This window comes from Procambarus clarkii, chromosome 15 (genome assembly GCF_040958095.1).
Source record: "Procambarus clarkii isolate CNS0578487 chromosome 15, FALCON_Pclarkii_2.0, whole genome shotgun sequence".
NCBI lineage: Eukaryota > Metazoa > Arthropoda > Malacostraca > Decapoda > Cambaridae > Procambarus > Procambarus clarkii.
The window spans coordinates 5,672,617-5,692,056 of NC_091164.1; the positions used below are offsets into that span (position 1 = coordinate 5,672,617).

The 19,440-nt window shown below is 37.8% G+C and overlaps 1 protein-coding gene across 8 annotated transcripts in view; it reads left to right on the forward strand.

Moving 5' to 3' along the window:
• norpA (no receptor potential A) overlaps positions 1-2,099 on the forward strand; it is a 386,572-nt gene extending 384,473 nt beyond the window's left edge. For all 8 annotated transcript variants that reach the window (XR_011228590.1, XR_006773000.2, XR_011228591.1 and 5 more), the window contains one exon: positions 1,511-2,099. Coding sequence is in view for 5 of the 8 variants with exons in the window: in XM_045743920.2 (XP_045599876.1) it covers positions 1,511-1,579 (69 nt within the window). In the remaining 3 variants the exon portion in view is untranslated. The remainder of the gene's footprint in view (positions 1-1,510) is intronic.
• Positions 2,100-19,440: the final 17,341 nt, after the last annotated feature.

Sequence of the window (19,440 nt, forward strand, 5' to 3'; positions counted from 1 at the left end):
TTTTTCTGGGTAGGTTTACAATGAGAATACGTCAGACTGCCTTTTAGGAAATTTAAAGACAAAGTAAAATATTAACATTTACTGAATCAAAAAATTTGCAATAATGTGCACTGTACTATTTGATCGTAAATTGCATAAACTTGCACAGAATATTCCTTCCTATGCCTGTAACATACCACCCATATGTTTAGAACCACCCAGCACATTTTTACATTGGTGATAATTTGGTGATTATTTGTACATACTTATTGCTAATACGTCCAGACGTTTATTACTGATATGTTAAGCTTTAAAAGTCGCAGGAAAATTAACGTAGTAGTTTAGGAATACTATGGTACAATTCAAACAGGAATGCCTGCAGTACAGTAGCTGATTACACAATTATTTTCATGCAAAGTGTTCAAATGTACCACTGCTTCTTATTCATTAAGAATTATGTTCACTTTAGAATTGCACTACTATAAAGTATTTTGTTTTAAAATCAACTAGAATTAATGATTGAAATATAGTTAAGTTTGTAGTAATTTGAAGTTTGGGCTTTAGATTTTGAAGTTAACAGTAGTCGACTAATATGTCCAAAACTTTTAATATCTAGGCAGGTACTTGCTGTTCAAATTTAGGTAATGAATGTAGTTCAGCATTACCACCACCTTTTTCTAGTACAGTACTAATAATGACATTCTTTTGATGACCAAGCTATCTGTAAAAAAAGGAGTGGTGTGTGTCTGAACCTGTCCGAGGTTGCAAGCCAGATGCTTGCCATCAAATCACCATAGAAAGTTGTCTGAGGCTCTGATTGTATGAGGAATGTCATAGGGGCATGGGGGGATTAACCCCAACTCATTTAGAAGGGTTGGTTTCTCTTGCAACAACCAATGACTATGAAGTAAATTGGGTTTGGTTTTCCGGCTGTTTATCATACACACAATCACAACATTGTTCCATCAAAGTCAGGATAGTAAAAATAATGTGGTTATACAGTAGTGTGTGTTTGCTGGATGCATATTGTGCATGTATTTTAAAGAGGTGTATCACAAGGTGGGGTTAATGATGAAAATTAAGTTATAGATGTGGAGCTCGTAGTTGATTCATTTTTGGCAGTAAATTCAGCAATGTAAAAAGTAAATTATAATACACACACCTGCAGTAGTTTATATAGAAAAAATACTGTGAAGGAGTAACTACAAACTGTACAATGTTATGTTAGTATAGGATTCTCATTTTTTCATATTAATGACAAATTGTGAAAATATTTTAATGTTAATAAATTTGTGTATGAAATAATACTTTGTGTTATAATGTACAAAAAGTAGTAAGTGAGAGTAAACTTTATTAGTAGGTAATATTTTGTCTGTAAAGGCTTCATCAAACTTTAGCTTTTCAGGCATGTAATTTGCTATGTACAATTTCTCATTCACATTCCAATTTCATTACGGTTCAATAAATAAAATGTTGAGGGGTAATGGTTCCATTTTATTGAGCATAATTGATTTATTTGTATTTATTGCAGGCCATTCAGTTCTATGAGAACACTGAAGCAGAGTACAAGATGTGGAATAAAATGGAGTTTTTCTGTTGAGACTGGCAATGACTTCACAGTACAGTATTACTGATCAAGCCAGCCTTTGCCTCCCAGGATCTACAAATATCCTCTGTTTGTGTCTTATTTCAAACATCACATTTCATTAACTTTTAAACTTCAGTATACAATAATTCAAGTTGAATATACAATACAGAACTCCCTCAAAAATCTGAATTGCATCATTGCAGATTATTCAGATTTACACAATCTGGATTTACAAATATTTGCCATTTTTTTGGCCATGAAAATTTTTCGTTTTTTCTTACATTGAATTGTGTATTATATAAATATCTGAATAGTTGGTATCTGGTAAACTTTTGCAGTTATCTTGAACTGGCTTTTGAAGTCCTCAATTCCCATGGTAAATGCCATTCTTTGAGAAACAGACTGCAACTGCACCACCAACAACCACTCTCAGGCTTAAATGATGCATTGGGAATCCTCATGTTTAAAAGGTTTCAGTATGTCACTTCTTTCCACCACTGCCATCCATTTTAGTCAAATAATAAAACAAAAAGCAGACTACATGTCAGAAATGTTCAGCACTCAAATGAATGTCCTCTTACAAAGAATGTCACTTTTCACTCGTTTGCTTTACCAAGGTCAAAAAATGGACTAGAAAATGGAAGCGGCTTGCAAAAGTGACATACTGTCCTGTTTTCTGTTTTGGGTCCTCTGGGTTAGTCTGTTAGGTTAGGAGAGGACACTAACAGTTTTCTCGGCGTTTTGAAACCTTAGGAGGACGGGTTGCACCACTAGAACCAATGCTATCCACCAGCTGCTTGCCTTTCCAGCCATGATAATGCTGCTTTTAATAACTGCTGTCTTATCTATGGTAAGGAAGTTTTACATTGCCTGATGTATCCATACTTTTCTTGCATTACTTGGCTTCAACTATCAGTAGATAACTATGAGTTATCAGTAAAAAGAGTCAGAAAAAGCATTTTGACCTATCTATACCCAAGCAGTCTCATAAGAAAATAGTTACGGTCATAACGCATGCTCTTGCAATACGTTCTGATGCCTCAAAAGAAAGAAAAAACTTAAAATTTGTTTGCTCAATTTATAAAGGCCTATTTCTAAATACAGTACTGGAATTATAAATACAGGTACAGTACTATTATTTATAATTTTTATTTTTAATTATTCCAGAAAGGAAATCCATTTTTTGGATGGAAAATTGGGTAAGCAGATTTGGTCCATTTTATACATTCAGATTTTTTAGGGAGCACTAATTAACTTGTAGATTTCCTAGTGTTTGCAAATTATGTTAAGTGGTATGTTTAAGTTAATTTCTTGAGTATAACTGTTTTTGAAAAGCGTTACTGTATTGCCAACATTGTCATTCTGTAAACATCTGTCTTCACTCATTTACATCCATGAACAGGGTATTTTGTACTCTTAACAAGAGCAAACACTGGGGTCTACAAAATTTATAGTTTACACTTTTACTGTACATCTTAATTAGGTCTTTTTATTACACACATAGATGCAGTTACATTTATATGTACACATTAGGCATAGAGTATTATATACATTTCCTTAAAAATATATATTCATAACTGCATCATTTTCAATATAACACGTTAAAAAATATATACTAAAGTTTCTTATAAATTAGGGCAGATTTAATTTAACATCCATGACATTGTAAATACAATTAACACACATGTAGCTTAATTCAGTCACATTAAGCAAGTACTTTAATAAATAAATCAGTTCAACATCAAGGCCTTGCATAAGTGTTTTTTAATGTCAAGTTTGACCTTAGAGTAGTATGTATGCTCATGAGAGATTTAATGGGTACTTATTGTATGTACTCACTAAAACAGACAAATCAGCTACCCCATATGGCTCAGAGCTGGTCTTCTCATTTGGCTATCTTGATCTAGTCAACAATGTACTGTACGAGTTTGTTTTTTAACAACCAATAATTATTCAATGTACTATATTGCAATAAGGTATTTCAATAAGATCATTTTATGTTTATTGTTGGTAATTATCATTCATAAGGTTGCGGTTTCAAAATTAATTTTCCTAGATATATTTTTGCCATTGAGAAAGCTCAATTTTTTTAACATTGACAAGTAGTTAACATTTTATAAAGAGTATGACACTAACAGTATCTACATTACATAATTAGATGGTACTGTATTTGCATAATTTTTTTTTTTTTTACCAGGACTACTTTTATGTATAAAGTTTAAAGTTTCATATTTGATAAGCATATTTAAGTATCCTTTGAAATGTGGTCCAAATATCACTTATGCATGGATAAGTTGTGTACATAGTTTATTATAGTACTAAATGGAAAACTAATTAAGTTGTCTTTGTTTTGTGAATATTCTCAATTATGCATTCCTCTTAAGCTTCAGTAAGACTGAGATAAGCATTTTGTTTGGATTGTCATGAAAATGCTGTATTATTTATTGATAACTTTAATATTTAACATATATATATATATATATTTGAAGATTTTATTATCATGACTTGGAAAATTAATATTTATATACTGTAATGCTATTGATTTTCTGTATGAAAGTGTATTGTATGTAAACTCTAGTCTTGTTCTAGTCAATTTGATAAGAATTTATATTTAGATATTATAGACATATATGTATATATACATATATATATTTATATATTCACTGCATATGTAAGATTGCTTCCTCTGTAGTGCCAAGTATTACTGTGAACATGAAAAATATTAATAACAGAATCAGTGAGTGTGATCCCATTGTCAGGTTATAATAAGGTCCAGATTACACCTGGCAATACAAATATGATCAGCCTTATCTGTATGTGTGCTAACAGAGGGTCAGTTCAAGTGATTGCAGTATTTTTTAAAGTCCACAGTAGCTTTTTCATTTTGTTCGTTTTTGTTTTGTATAGATCAGTATTATCAAAGTACTGTAGATAAACTCATTGAAATGGTTAAAAATATGCCTTGTAGAGGCTGTCTGTGTTAGCAAAGCCTTGCTTTATATACATTAGTGTAATTGGTTAATGCTCTAGTGTTGCAATTTCAATTTAATTTATATAAGATACATAATTGGTGGACTGCATTATTTTCACCAGTTAAGACAGTGTCAATAGTGAAAGTGACAGTTGTGTACGCGTGTGCAGGAGGTAAATATTTTCAACCTTTTTACTTCTCAATATGTTAGATGGAATATAAATGTTGAGGAGATTTACCAAAAACACACAAAAAGGAAATGTCCTATCTTGATGTATTATGAACAGTATTTACCCATAGGCGATTTTGCCAATGTGCCAAAGAATCAAAGTGTCCATCCTCTTGGCATAATGCCCCTGGGCCGCAGAGTCAGCCAGTATTTTTCTACCTTTGGATAATAATAATGAGGGTATTTTTATCATCAGTGTTTATGGTGAATTACGTCCATTAATGGTATAGTAGATGCTTGTTTTGAGTTCTGTAGAGGAATAACAGCACTTTTAACCCTGCTTAGGCATAAATTAGGAATTATTTTGTGCAAGGAAGAAGTGATAATTGTGTTAAGTTATTTGTGAAAGTTTACCGAATGCTGGTGTTATGCAAATGCTCGTCAGTGTGTACGGGTGTACAGTAGTCATGGCGAGACCATTTACATTCAAGAACATGTGCCTATATTGCCATCTTTCAAGTCTCTGTACAATACACTTACATTCTGCACCTTACTTGCTCATAAAACTGCATTGCACTTTATCTAAATTACATAAATTTAGTTGACTATCATATTTGAAATATTACTGTAAAATAATGAATATTTAAGTTTTGTGCCATTTAGAGCAAATGTCCCAAACAGCTGTGTTAGATTATTTCTTGACATAATTTATATGTTTTTGTAGAATTCAAACTAAATTGTATTTCAAATATAAATTTAATGTATTCTGGTGACTGAAAAAAAATCATTTAAATTATATTTTTTCTGAAAGTTATTAAAAGGCAAACAGTTGGCCATGCATGCTCAAGACATGTGAAAAGTTGGTCTTGCCCCATTTTTCCCCATGGACATTCACTTGCAATGCTGATTTTTTCCCCAATTTCTAAATCCATACTTTCTTCAGACATTGCTATTTAATTTTGTTCAATTTCTCAATCTTGCAATCTTTAATACTTTAATTTTTCCCTCACCATTAATTATACTTGAAGATATACTTCTATTTTGCTAGTGTAAACAAGTGGAGCCTGCTCAACTTATGTAAAACTCTTCAGCAAATATTTTATGCGTTATTGTTGGGTCCAATATAAAATGTAGAGATGGCCAGCAGCCTAAATATTTAGGGGAAGATTTTACATATCCACCCTGTTGAGTGCAGAAAATTCAAAGATTGTTACATATAACAAAATTATCATGTGAGGTAGTTATTATAATTTAAGGTAAATTCACTTTGTTTATGGTCAAATTCTGCATGAACGAAGGGAGAGCAGGATTGGGTCACCCTATAGCCTTTAACTTTTGAGATAAGATTGGCTACACTAACACAAGTATTACAAAATGGCCAAGTCTTATAATTTGCCACTTGTTGATTATCAAACTGCCAAGAGAAAGAACTTTCTTCTCTATTTTTAAGATCAATACAATGAATAAAGACATTTTGATTGTAACGTTGAACTTACATGAATACTATATTGTGAAATGCAATAAAATATTGATATAGTAGATATATATGCATGATAACTACAGTTAAACAAAAAAATGCTGGAAGATCTTCCTTCCTACAACTATTTATATATTTAACCTGAAAATAAGGAATTATATAAGCAAAAATACACCGTAATTCATATAAGGAATCTTTTGATAAAAGTAAATCAACTTTGAAAATAATCTGGTATATGCTATGTGAAAACAATTACTTAACTAAATGAAGATTTTGCCCAGACTCTGTATATGGTCAATCCAAAAGGAGTCTTGGAGGTATATTTGTCAAGTCTTAAAATAAAGTGCAGGCAACTCATGATCAGAATAATTCCTGTATATTGTTACTTTGTATATTCTATCCTTTGGTACAAATTTTCCTCCCCACACAAGTGCCCATACATATTACCAAATATTTTTGTATAGCACAGGTTATATAACATGTTTTGGGTAAATGTCACGTTTGAGTACTTGAGAACATCCGACCTTGTAAGTGGCCTCTATCACCATTTTAGCCCCTAATCCTGCTATACAAACCAACTCTGAGGTCCACACATGACAGTGCTACTAATTATTCAGTTGCTTAGAAAGTGCCTCAATGAAGTGTATTGGTGGTGCATCAATGACTTTTATCTTTTATTGCCTCTATAGGAATTAGTTTTATGATCTTCAAAAAGCATCAAATTAGAACAATTCACTCTTTCAAGGTAAAAAGCAGTGCTTGTACACTCCGTTCTCTTAAAAATAACGTCACTTTTGGCTCATATGCCACTATGACCAAATTTGGACATAATTTGAAAAGAAATTGACTCAAAAGTGACGTACTGTTCTGTTTGAGTCGTCTGGCCCTCCTCGGACAGGTTAGGAGAGGAAACTTTTAATTCACGTTTTTCATAACATTTTGTAACTGAGAATTTCCTCCCACCTAACCTATCAGAAGACCCTTAACTTACAGTTGTTGAAATAAAAAATCCCAAACTTTCAATTTTTTTTTCATTTTCAAATTGCATCCACTTTCGGCCATACAGGCAAACGGCCAAAAGCGACATTATTTTTAAGAGGACAGGTTGGCTTGTAATAAAACTCAAATTTTTGTAAAAAATAATGAGGGGATGCACTCTTGGACCATCAAAAATTAACTCGCAGTATGGCATGCATATGGAAAATCTGGTTGTTACAATCAGCAGATTCAAGAACCCTACAAGAAAGAATCTCATTTGTAGGTTGGCAACTGCATGTAATTAACTCATTTTATTTGGAACAGGAAGCCTCTGTACACACTATGCTTATATCAAGGTACCACAAGTAATTATCAAAAGGTGCCAAGCAGGGGTGAAGTACCCCCCAGGTCTAGCTACTGACCTTCCCTGGACAACGGCTGCCTAAGTCCCGGGTACCTATTTACTGCTAGGTGAAAGGAAACATTCCAAACAATTTAATTTGTCCTGTCTGGAAATAAAAAAAAAAGATTCCAGATTCAAGCCTAGTTTCCTCCTAAAGGTACAAAAGATTTGTTGTACAGTATTATCTAAGATTGCTATATTACCAAGGTTTTACAGAGTAATTGTGAGGTGGCTTCAGTGGTAAAGGATGGTAAATGAAGTCCCAATATTAACAACAGGACACAGGCAAAGGGAAAAAAAATTCAGATTAGTGTCACTGAATAGTATTCAGCATAGTTAGTGCTAGGGAAAATTAAATGGGTTGAGAATAATAGAATACCTAAAGAGGATAAAGTTTGTAATGATAGACAACATAGATTTAAAGGTGGACCTGAAAGACAACTGTAAGCAGCCAATTCAAAGCAGACACAGAACAAACCACATTCTAGGACACAGCTGTCCTCGAGTCCACACAGGCCACAAGGTCGTAGGTTTCCAACCCAATAGGCAGCATCCGTGGTGTAGTGGTAAGACACTCGCCTGGCGTTCCGCGAGCGCTATGTCATGGGTTCGTATCCTGGCCGGGGAGGATTTACTGGGCGCAATTCCTTAACTGTAGCCTCTGTTTTACGCAACAGTAAAATGTGTACTTGGATGAAAAAACGATTCTTCGCGGCAGGGGATCGTATTCCAGGGACCATAGGATTAAGGACTTGCCCGAAACGCTACGCGTACTAGTGGCTGTACAAGAATGTAACAACTCTTGTATATATCTCAAAAAAAAAAAAAAAAAAAAAAAAAAAAAAAAAAAAAAAAAAAAAAAATTATGGAGCCAGAATGATTGTTAGCAAAAACTATGAGCATCCTTCAAACTCAAAGCAATCATGCAAAAGTCCCTTTGAGGGGGATTACACGGCCTCAAAGCAGTTAGTCATACATGCACCAAGGTTGCTCATGACAAGACAGATGCAAGTACAGTCAAAACAACCCTGCTAAGCATGGTGACTGCATGTCATATATAACAACCCATCCTCCTGTTTAGATAGTACCTATTGTGATAGTTGCCAATAGTCATGAATTTATATGTACTTGGCTCTTTGATAGAAGTATACTGACTAGTAAGGAATTCTTTTAAAATAAATTAAGCTAAAAACATTCTTAGGCCTAGTATAGCACACATGTTCTTCATTAGGCCCCGGATACAGTGTATTAGGCCTAGAAAGGTTAGGTTAGTTTGTCAAAGCAACACAAAAATAGTTTTTCCCAGTTTGTCCAACTCACTAGTTCAGATTTCTACTTTCTAATTTTGTACATCGGTATACTGTATATACTATGGTCCTCATCATTACTACGAGTACTACCAAAACAGGAGGATGGGCTGTATATGAAGGTGTAAAAATGCTAACATTTTGTGATGAATGATTCAAATTATTATTATAGATGCTATGGGTAGTAAAATTTCAAGAAAATTAATGCAAATTATAATACCCTTAATATGTGGCAAATAAGAGTGCCCTGTACACTAAGTAAAATGCTAACATTTTGTGATGAATGATTCAAATTATTATTATAGATGCTATGGGTAGTAAAATTTCAAGAAAATTAATGCAAATTATAATACCCTTAATATGTGGCAAATAAGAGTGCCCTGTACACAAGAGGAGAAATAAAACTAACCAAAAACCAGCGTTGAATGTAATGAAACACCATTTTCTGGGCGAGAGACTGGTCCGTCTAATTACCAAAAACTACCACATGCTACACACGCTTCAGAAAACTTCCTGGCAATACGTTAGTAATGAATAAATATGATATATTTACTCATTACAATGTTGGTGCTGAACATACAACATGAAAAAACATAATTTTAATCCGAAAAAGTATCTTTTTATAAAGAAATTAGACGAAAATAAAAAGCTGGTGACGCCAAATCAAGTCGACGATCCAAGCTTCGGTTAGGTTTGGTTAAGTTAGGTTAGGTTAGGTTAGGTTAGGTTACGTTAGGTCAGCCTAACTTAATATATCATATTTATTCATTACTAACGTATTGCCAGGAAGTTTTCTGAAGCGTGTGTAGTATGTGGTAGTTTTTGGTAATTAGACGGACCTCGAGAGACTGAGGCTTCCCGGAGCTATGCAGGCTGCTATGGATATGTAACGGTTCTATTGTTACGTAAAGTATGGTGACAAATAAACACAGACACAGACACTAAGATACTATATATATATTTGGTCGAATATACAGAAGTACACAGGTGATACGTTGGTGTAAGTTGAGCGCACTGAGCGTTGGTACAGTATCTCGCAAGTGTCTGCTCTAGACCACACTTGAAAGTAGACTAGCCAATGTTCGCTACACCGCTGCTTATATTGCTTGGGCAACATCTCACCTCATTCATCTCCAAAGGTTGACAGGAATATTAACACTATATTTGGAGCGAGTATATTATTGGGATAATCTACTCGCTACAGATATATTAGACTTCGGCATCAATCTGTGCGCATGGAGTTTTAGGCCTACCGGGAACCACGAGCCAGAACCTAGCCCCCTCAAAGAGACACAAGGAGCAATGGCCTATAGAAACCCCCCGTGTGGTTGGAAGCATTCTATGTCTGCCATCAACCGGTCCATAGAATTACCCAAATCAGCCCAAATGGGCCCAAAACTACACAAATCGTCCTAGCATTACGTAAGTAATGAAGAAATATGGTATATTTACTTACTATAATGTTGGTGCTACACGTAGAACATGATCAAACCTATTTTTACTCTGAAATAATCTAATTTCATAACGAAATGAGACGTAAATATGTGAGAGGTGACGCCATAGGAAGTCGACAGTCCAAGCGACAATTGTGTGGAGCGACTTATCCAAGATATATGGTCGCCTGGAGAGTGTTTGCTGCCATATCAGCCTCCTGTACACAGTGACCCAGTCCTTTTCGTTCATTGAACATCGAACCCTACACGCCCTCTGATATATTGCTTAATTAACAAATATTCACAAATAAAGGTTATATTTGTATATGTTATCAGAAAGGCAGATATAAAATAGTTTTTGTGAATCCATCACAGAAATTATACCTTATTAGAGAGGAAAAATATTCATACTTTAAACAAGGCTTCATGGCCGACGCTCTCCTTACCGATATTCGAACCCCAGTTGGAAACAGACCCAACTATAGGATGGGTTAACCCAAGTATCGCGCTTCCAAAAGGGTCGCCCAAGTTGGAAAAGACGAACGCTGAAAGAATATTGTTGAAAACATCTTGATAACTGATTAAACCAAAATTATTTATTAGTCAGAAGAAAGACAGAAACGCGATCTATATGTAAAACCTCTACCAGACAAATATTTTAAGTAAAACCGAAGATATTTGTAGTTGTATAAAAGTGGCAGTTTTCATCGCTCGTCAAACTCGAAAACCGCAGCATTCATCTCAGAACCATGCCTATTTCACGCAGATTCCTTAATAAACGTAAGAGTTTTATATGTCACAAGAAAGACAGATATATAAGCTTCGTTCTAAATACCTTACCATGGGCATATTTAAATTTAAAGCGAAGATACGTGTACTTTTATAATAGCCGAGCTCCGACTCCGGACAGATCGATCGACGGAGCAACTCTCTCTCAGAACAATGCTTATTTCACGTAAATTTGTAAATAATCGTAAATTTTTTATATGCCTCAAGAAAGATAGGAATATAAGGCTCATTTTAAACACTTTATCATAGACATAATTAAAGTTCTAATGAAGATTCATGTATTTTAATAATCGCCGATCTCCGACCCCCGCATAGACTGAGCGACAGAGCAACTCTCTCAGAAGAATGTTTATTTTATGTAAATTCGTTAATAAACACAAATGTTTTACACGTCTTAAGAAAGATAGAAATATAAGCTTTATTTTAAATACATTACATTAGACATATTTAAAGCTCAAGTGAAGATATATATGTTTTTATAGTGGCGTTCAGTAGCTTTTCGGCCATGGAGTGCAGACGCCTACGCACTTGCCAATATGTTGTGTAATTAACAAAGATACGCTAATAAAGCCTAAAATATTACATGCCTCCAGAAAGACAGAGCTATAATCGTTATTGTGAGTGCATCAAAGAAAATATATCATGTTGGAGACCAATGATATAGCAATTTTAATTTAAGTTTCGAGTCCCGCCCGGTCGAGAGATGGGGCGACTCGGATACAAGACACTCCGTACATTGACAACATCGCACACTAATATTTTTACCACTTCGGACACCAGCTTTAGACGTTTCGCATATGTGTACGTGTTCCATATTAAAACGACAATATAATGTTATTAACAATTAAAATCTTCTATTTAACAGGCATATAGTTATTAAATGAAGTTTAGTGATGTAATAGACATAATCCGGAGTTGGTAAGGACGCCGCCCGCCAGCGTAAACACAACACACCCGAATGCCCACAAACACGATACAACGCACAAAACACAACACTTCTGTCAGTTTTTTGATAAACTCCTTTTATATTTATTATGTGATAGTTATACTTGCATAAAATGATAAATATTATAGGTAAGCGCCTAATATTTAATATTAATCAATAAAAAAGAAGTCAGAAGCCACACGCCTGTCTGTACATGTCTTTTGTGTAAAAGTATTTTGGGCGCTCATGTACTTGTGCGCTAGCTGGCGTTCACACCTGTTCTCGCCTACAAGCATTAGAATTAAACAAACGAATTTATTTTTTCATTTATATACAAGAAGAGAAGGCTACTCTTGAGTCTGTAATATTCATCTGATCACTAGTCTCCCATTTGGTCCTCATTGATTTATAAAAAAAAAAAAAAATAAAATGTTTATTTAGGTAAGGTACATACATACAATAAATTTTTACAAAGATTGGTTGACTTATAGGTAGAGCTAGTACATACAATGCCTAAAGCCACTATTACGCAAAGCGTTTCGGGCATGATAAACTTAAATGACAAGCTTAACTAATTGAGGATAATGAGTAGAATGAAAACAAGAAATGAAAACATAGATGAAAAAGCAGCACAAATACAATTATGTCGACAAACAGCGCTCTTAAAAAAAAAAAAAAACAGACATTGGTTGACAATAGAAGGGTAAGGTAGGTTACAGGGAATTTATTAGGTATAGCTTCGTTTTTAACTTAAACTGGTTGAGAGAGGTACAGTCTTTAACATGGTTGGGAAGGTCATTCCACATTCTGGGCCCCTTGATTTGTAGAGCATTTCTAGTTTGATTAAGTCGTACTCTAGGAATATCAAAACTGTCTTACTTAAAACTTATCTTAACTTATCTTACTTAAAAACTTAATATCAAAACTTATCTTACTATTATTGAATGTCAATAACCGTATTATGCAATTTCAATTTCTTCTATTTCTTTCTTTATTATGCACCCCATACCCATCCCGTGGGCGGTGGTGTAAAGGATTACAGAGGCACATAATCGGTTCAGGAACTGAACCCTCTAGTTCGGTTAGCTAAGCAAGTAACAGTGTTTGACGCTAGTTACAAAATTATTAATGTTGTATACACATGTACACACACTCATACATACATGTATGTACGACGACTGGATCACTGTGTACAGGAGGCTGTTATGGCAGCAAGTTCAAGTTCAAGTATGTTTATTGAGATAAGCAATAAATACATCTCAAAGGGATAGAGTAGCTTAGGCTATTTCTACCCCCCTCTACTTCAAGTCCCTCAAGGGGCGCACAAATTCAGTGAGTACAAATAGACATATAACAGTACAAGAATCCCATTTAACATTGCATACAGCAAGTACAGCATATAATTGTTACATTCTTGGGGCAAAATTCTTGTAGCTCCTAAGTATACTGTCTATTATACCATTATCACACATCCAAACAATTTGATGTGGTACACTATTTATTTCCTTATTTCTATATTTTTCAATAAGGTGACACTCTAATACATAATGTTCTAAGGTGTGGGCGTACGGCATACTACATAATTTACACTCCTTATCTTTTTCACTGACATCAACACCGTATTGCCAGATATATGTATATCCTAATCGTAATCTCATGTAAATTGAATCCTTCCAAGTAGACTTTCCTTTACCATAAGTGAAGGACGAATTTGTATTTATTATTGAATAATTCTTAAGTGTGTTACTACTGTCCACCATTGCCATTCTCTTTATCATTTCTTCACCCTCCTGAATCACCTTGAGTCTTGTTTTTATTTGTTTCACGGTTAACTGACATACAACATCAACAAGAGTTTTTTCAGTGGCTCTCTTCGCTATGTCATCAACTACCTCATTCAACAGTATTCCCACATGTGAAGGGATCCACATGAATCTTACTTTATACCCAGTTTTTTCTAGTCTCTTAACATTCTCTCTACACTCTATCACAATATTCTGATATACTGGGCGTCTGCTATTTAAAGACTCTAACGCTCCTCTGCTGTCAATAAAGAAGCAAGCATTTTTACCACATTTGACTACTTCATGTAATCCTGCTAATACTCCTTGGAGTTCAGCCTGCGTTGAAGAGACATTGTCAGTTAAGCGGCGTCCAATAACAGTATCTACAGTGCCGATGTCAGTGTACTCCCTGATCAAGACTCCACATCCTGCCTTCCCACCCCTAGCCACCCATCACAATATACATGTAGAGTGTTTTCCGTATGCAGTTTTCTAATTATACAATCATATGTTGCCCTCAGCTCTCCTATTTCATACATACTTTTTTTCTTATGCAAGGGAGTAATTACTACATCTACATTACAATCCTCCCATGGTGGTGTAAATTTTCTCTTGGGCACAGCAATACACTCTGTAATAACATCATACTTTATAACATTATAACATAATTTATTCATATATACTCTCTTCTTCATCATACACTGTTCACTACTTCCCACCTTTTGAACCGAGAGGATTAATTCATTAGCTCCCCCACCTCTCATTAATCTATTGGCAGAGGCTACATTTATCTCTGAAATTCTATCCCCAATACTCTGCAGATTCAACTCCATCCTCATTATCTCAATCATAGCATTTCTTGGGCATCCTAAGATAATTCTCATTGCTTCATTTTGTACCTTCTCCAACTTGCCCATCCTACCTTTACCAAAACAAGAAATGACAGGTGCAGCATAATCAATAAGAGATCTTACAGTACTCAAGTATAACATTCGTAGCACAGGGACTCCCACTCCCTTTCCACAGCATGCCAAGGCCTTCAGAGGTTGTAATCTCTTCCGACATTGACCCAACAGTCTGTTCATCTCAGCTTCCAAACTCTCATGGGTATATCCAACATATATGCCTAAATATTTATATATATTAACTCTCTCTATATTTTTATCGTTTATTTTCAAAACAATGGGGCTCCGACTTCTACATTCAAACTTAGTTTTGTTTTCATTAACCACCAATCCCATATGGTGACACAGGTTTCCGAAATTGTCCAACACTGTTTGAACCTTTGAAATATCTTTGCCCTGAAACAAAATATCATCGGCATATATGATCGGAGTTACCCCATTTGAGTATCTCTCAGATGCTATCTTATTCATTAGTACATTAAACAGGGTGGGACTCAACACTCCTCCCTGAGGTGTGCTGAGTTCAAAAGACCTCACACCTGACATACAGCCTTGATACCAAACCTGAGCCTTCCTTTCGTAAAGATAATCCCCTATCCAGCGCAATAATTTCCCTTTAACACCAAGACTAGCTAATTCATATAAAATAACCTCTTTGTTGGCTTTATCAAAAGCTCCTTGTAAATCAATGAAAATTCTATAATAATCATTTTCATTAGCTAGACATTTAATAATACAATCAGAGGTACTTTTTCCTTTGAGGAACCCGAACAAATTACTAGACAGCTGATCACCTATTATATATAAAAGTCTATTTAAAATGATCCTCTCCATCATTTTACAAAAACACGAGGTTAAAGACACAGGTCTATACTCTCCATTGGCTTTAGGGATAGGGATGATCATAGCTTTTTTCCATTTACTGGGAATACTGCCCTCTTTATAACTAATATTAAAGAGGTCTAAAAGTGGGCTTTTCGTCATAGTGGCAAGTTCATTAAGTATTTCATAAGTTACTCCATCCTCCCCAGGGGCGGTAGATTTCCCAACTTTAATCGCCGTTATTAGTTCTTCTCTGGTAATACCTGTGCAAGTGACATCACCACTGTTACCTGCTATAAGTATAAAATCCTTTCTTAGATCTTTCCAAGAATCTAATGACTCTCTCGTTACAGCGGGTAATGAACTAAGTTTGGCAGCTTCCGCCCATTTATTTACGAGCCCATTTGCAATTCCTTGCGGGTCTGGATGTGCAACAAAATTGTGCTTTTTACCCCTTATTTTATTTACGTCTTGCCAGATTTCCTTCAAGTTTCTGTTACTCCCAACTTTCTCTGCAAATTCCTGCCAATACTTGCCCCTAATTTCCTTTCTCTTCTCCCCACACAGCCTAGCAACTGCCAGTAAAGCATTCTTCCCTTCCTCAATCCTACCATTCCTATTCCAATCCCTGTGAGCTCTCCTCATTGTTAATGTCCACCCCTTAAGCATCTTGTCATGTGTATAATTTTCTTTTCTGGGGGGATGCCTTTTTATACTAGATGGTTTCCGGTTCAATGTTGCATTAAATACATCTACCTCCTTAATTAAATCTTCATAAAATGCTTCTGCCGAAACCAGCTTGTAAGTATCATACCAAGACTTAATATGGCCAACAAGACCCCTTAATTCTCCCTCATTAAACTTTAACCTTTTCCTCTGAAGGCAGGCATGCTTTTTATCTAGTTTAAGCTGTATTTGTAATGCAAAATGATCACTTAGCATTTCATCCATAGTAAGACAATTCCCCTCTATGCCCTCAGCATTTATTAAACAAGCATAATCTAATCTCCCTCCCCTCAAATGAGTAGGAGAGGGCTCGCCCAGCAGTTGAACATCTTCATGTTCCTGCAAAAACTGGTACCATCTGCATCTATTTGCTTTACCCCTAATTGATCCTAAAGCTGGATGTCTGGCATTAAAATCCCCTACCACAAGTGTATCTTCAGAAAAGAAGGAATCTGGCAAGTATCGTAAATCAAGGGAGCTATCAGAGATGTATAGATTAATGAAATTTAACTCTCGGTCCTTTAATTGTATCCGCAAGCTAATACTTTCAATACCTCTATATCTCTGAGGGATTCCAGTTATCTCGGCAGGTATGGTACTTTTGACATAACATGAGACCCCCCTAGTTCCTCCATCAGCATATAAGTGAAAGCCTCTATAGCCATTTAGCCTCAGTATGCTACCATCCCCATCCCCAGTTTCCTGGAGTGCTACTATGTCAATATCCTCTCTAAGTGTATAATAGTGTACATCCACCGCTCTAGTTTTTAATCCATTAATGTTCCAAGATAATATTCTCAATTTACTTTCATCCATGATTAATAATAAAACTACCTTTGCCCTGTCCGTCACATTCCATGAGATACAAGAGTACCTTAGAAACTTCCTTCCAACACCGTAACATTTTTTCTTTCTCCTCACCTTCACAACTACTACTAACATCGAAGGTAATATTTTTCATATCTATTTTCTTTGTTATTTCTGTAACCCGTTTTACTTTAACCGTTCTTTCACCATTTGTCACAACAGGAGGTTGAACACCGCTAACACTATTAGAAAGTGTATTCTCCTGACTATCCTCTATCATCGTTACCTCATGCACATCATTACTTTCTTCTACGCACGTTTCACTTTCCATTTCACGTCTCGTTTTACTTTCAATTACACGTCCTGTTTCACCACCATCTTCACCCCGTCCACCTTCCATAGCCAATTTTTCCAATGCCTCAATCCTCTTATCTAGTTTTTTTAGATACTCCAAAATTTGATTACCAACCTCAGAGGTGACCATATTGTCCTGAACCTTGTCGTCACAAGGTTTCAGTTTTTCCACTGCATGATGTACTTTCCCTAAGCTCGCCTTTACTTTCTCCGTCCCTTTTTCCCACACATTGATCATAGGGGCTGCCGTTGGCTTCCAACTGTTTCCTCCATGTTCCTCTTGCACAATTTTTCCTTGCTGCGAGGATACATCTATCCTGCTTGTAGGACCCGCTCTAGTCTCTTTCAGATGAGGCTTCATGGGGCATAGAGAGGAACCAGCATTGTGGCTGCCTCGACAGTTGCAACAAAATGGGATGATTTTTTCACTTCTTTCAATCTTGACTCTACACTCTCGCGAGTCGTGATTTTTCCCACAATACCGACACCTGGGGTCAAACTGGCATTTCCATGCCATATGTCCCCAACGTGAACACTTCATGCACAGTATGGGCTCCTCAACGTATTTTGCAACGTTCCTATAGCCTAGTCCTTGCACAAAAATTTTCTCCGGCGCCTCACCCTTTACCAAGGCAACAACCTGGCTTCGTTTGTCACCACGAACACTGTTCCTCTTCGCCCAGACAACATTATCATTGTTAAGAAGAAGACAGTCAGGATCCAAATAAGTTGGAAACTTGAAATGGCCACTGCTTCGCAAAGTGGGGATGTTTCTGATGGGGGAGAAAGAAACATTTGCGCAGCGCGTCCCGCGGCGTTGCGCGGGCAGTTTGGGGCCGTATAAATACGGGGGCACAGAGGGGCTCTGCCCCTCACTCCGCCTGCCCCCGCCCTCGCAACCACTCCCCGGCCGCCCGACTTCGCACGAGATGGACATCACGCCAGCTGCCTCGGTACCTGGCCTCTCTCTCACGGACATCATGGGGCCCTCGACACCCCAGACCGATCCGGCAGGGGCCTCCTGCCCTACACTTTTAACCCCAAGGTGAGGTTTTCTGTTCAATTCTAGTCAGGACCTCCCCAGTGCGGCGTGTGCCAAGCGCCATCCCCTCGCGGTACGTGTGTGCCGACTTAGTTAGTCCTTTGGGCTCTCTGCTGCTAGTTCCCGGGAGAGCTGGGGCGCCCTTCTTGGCCCCGTGTCTGGCGCCCCCGTGCCGTGCAGGTCGCGTGGCTGGCTTAGGGTCGGCGTGCGCCGGGCCGCGTCCCTAGGGGCCTGCGTTCGGTCTCCTCTCAGGTGGGGCACCGTCCAGCCGCGCCCGTCGTGTCCAGGGGGCCCCGCAGAGTGGCGTGCCCAGGCGCGCGCCCTGCCCGGGGCTCCGTCGGCGGCCAGGCGTGCCCTTGCCGGCGTCGCCACGTGGCCAGGCGTGAAGGGCCCTTCGCCCTTCGTGCTCTGCCTTGGGGCCCATGCCTTGCCGCCATCGACCACGTGTCTGGTTGTCTGGGCGTGCTTCGGCGTCCTTCCCGCCTTTCCTTCGGGGCTCCCTGTTTCCGGCCCGCCGGGTTCCCTGGGCTGTCCCAGGGGGCCAGGTTTCTCCTTGTCCGAGGACATGTGTCGCCGTCGGCGTCGGCTTGTGGCCAGGTTCGGTCCTACGCCCGGGGCGCATGTTCTTGGCGGCGGCGACACGTGGCCAGGCGTGGGCGGCCCTATGGCGGGCCCCGCCTTGGGGCCCATGCCTTGCCGGGTCGTCACGTGCCTGGCCGGCAGGGCGTGCTTCCGCGACTCTCCTGTTTTTCCCTCGGGTGTTCCCTGTTGCCGGTCTGCCGGGTTCCCTGGGCTGTCCCCAGGGGTCGGGTCTCCCTGTGCGGACACGCGTCGCCGCTGGCGACGGTTCGTGGCCAGGTTCCGACCCTTCGCCCGGGCCTGCTACGGGGCACACGCCTGGTCGTGCTGCCACGTGGCACGGCGCTCCGTGGAGCGCACGGCTGGGCTGTGTTCTGCCCTTCCTGTTCCCTTATTTGGGTG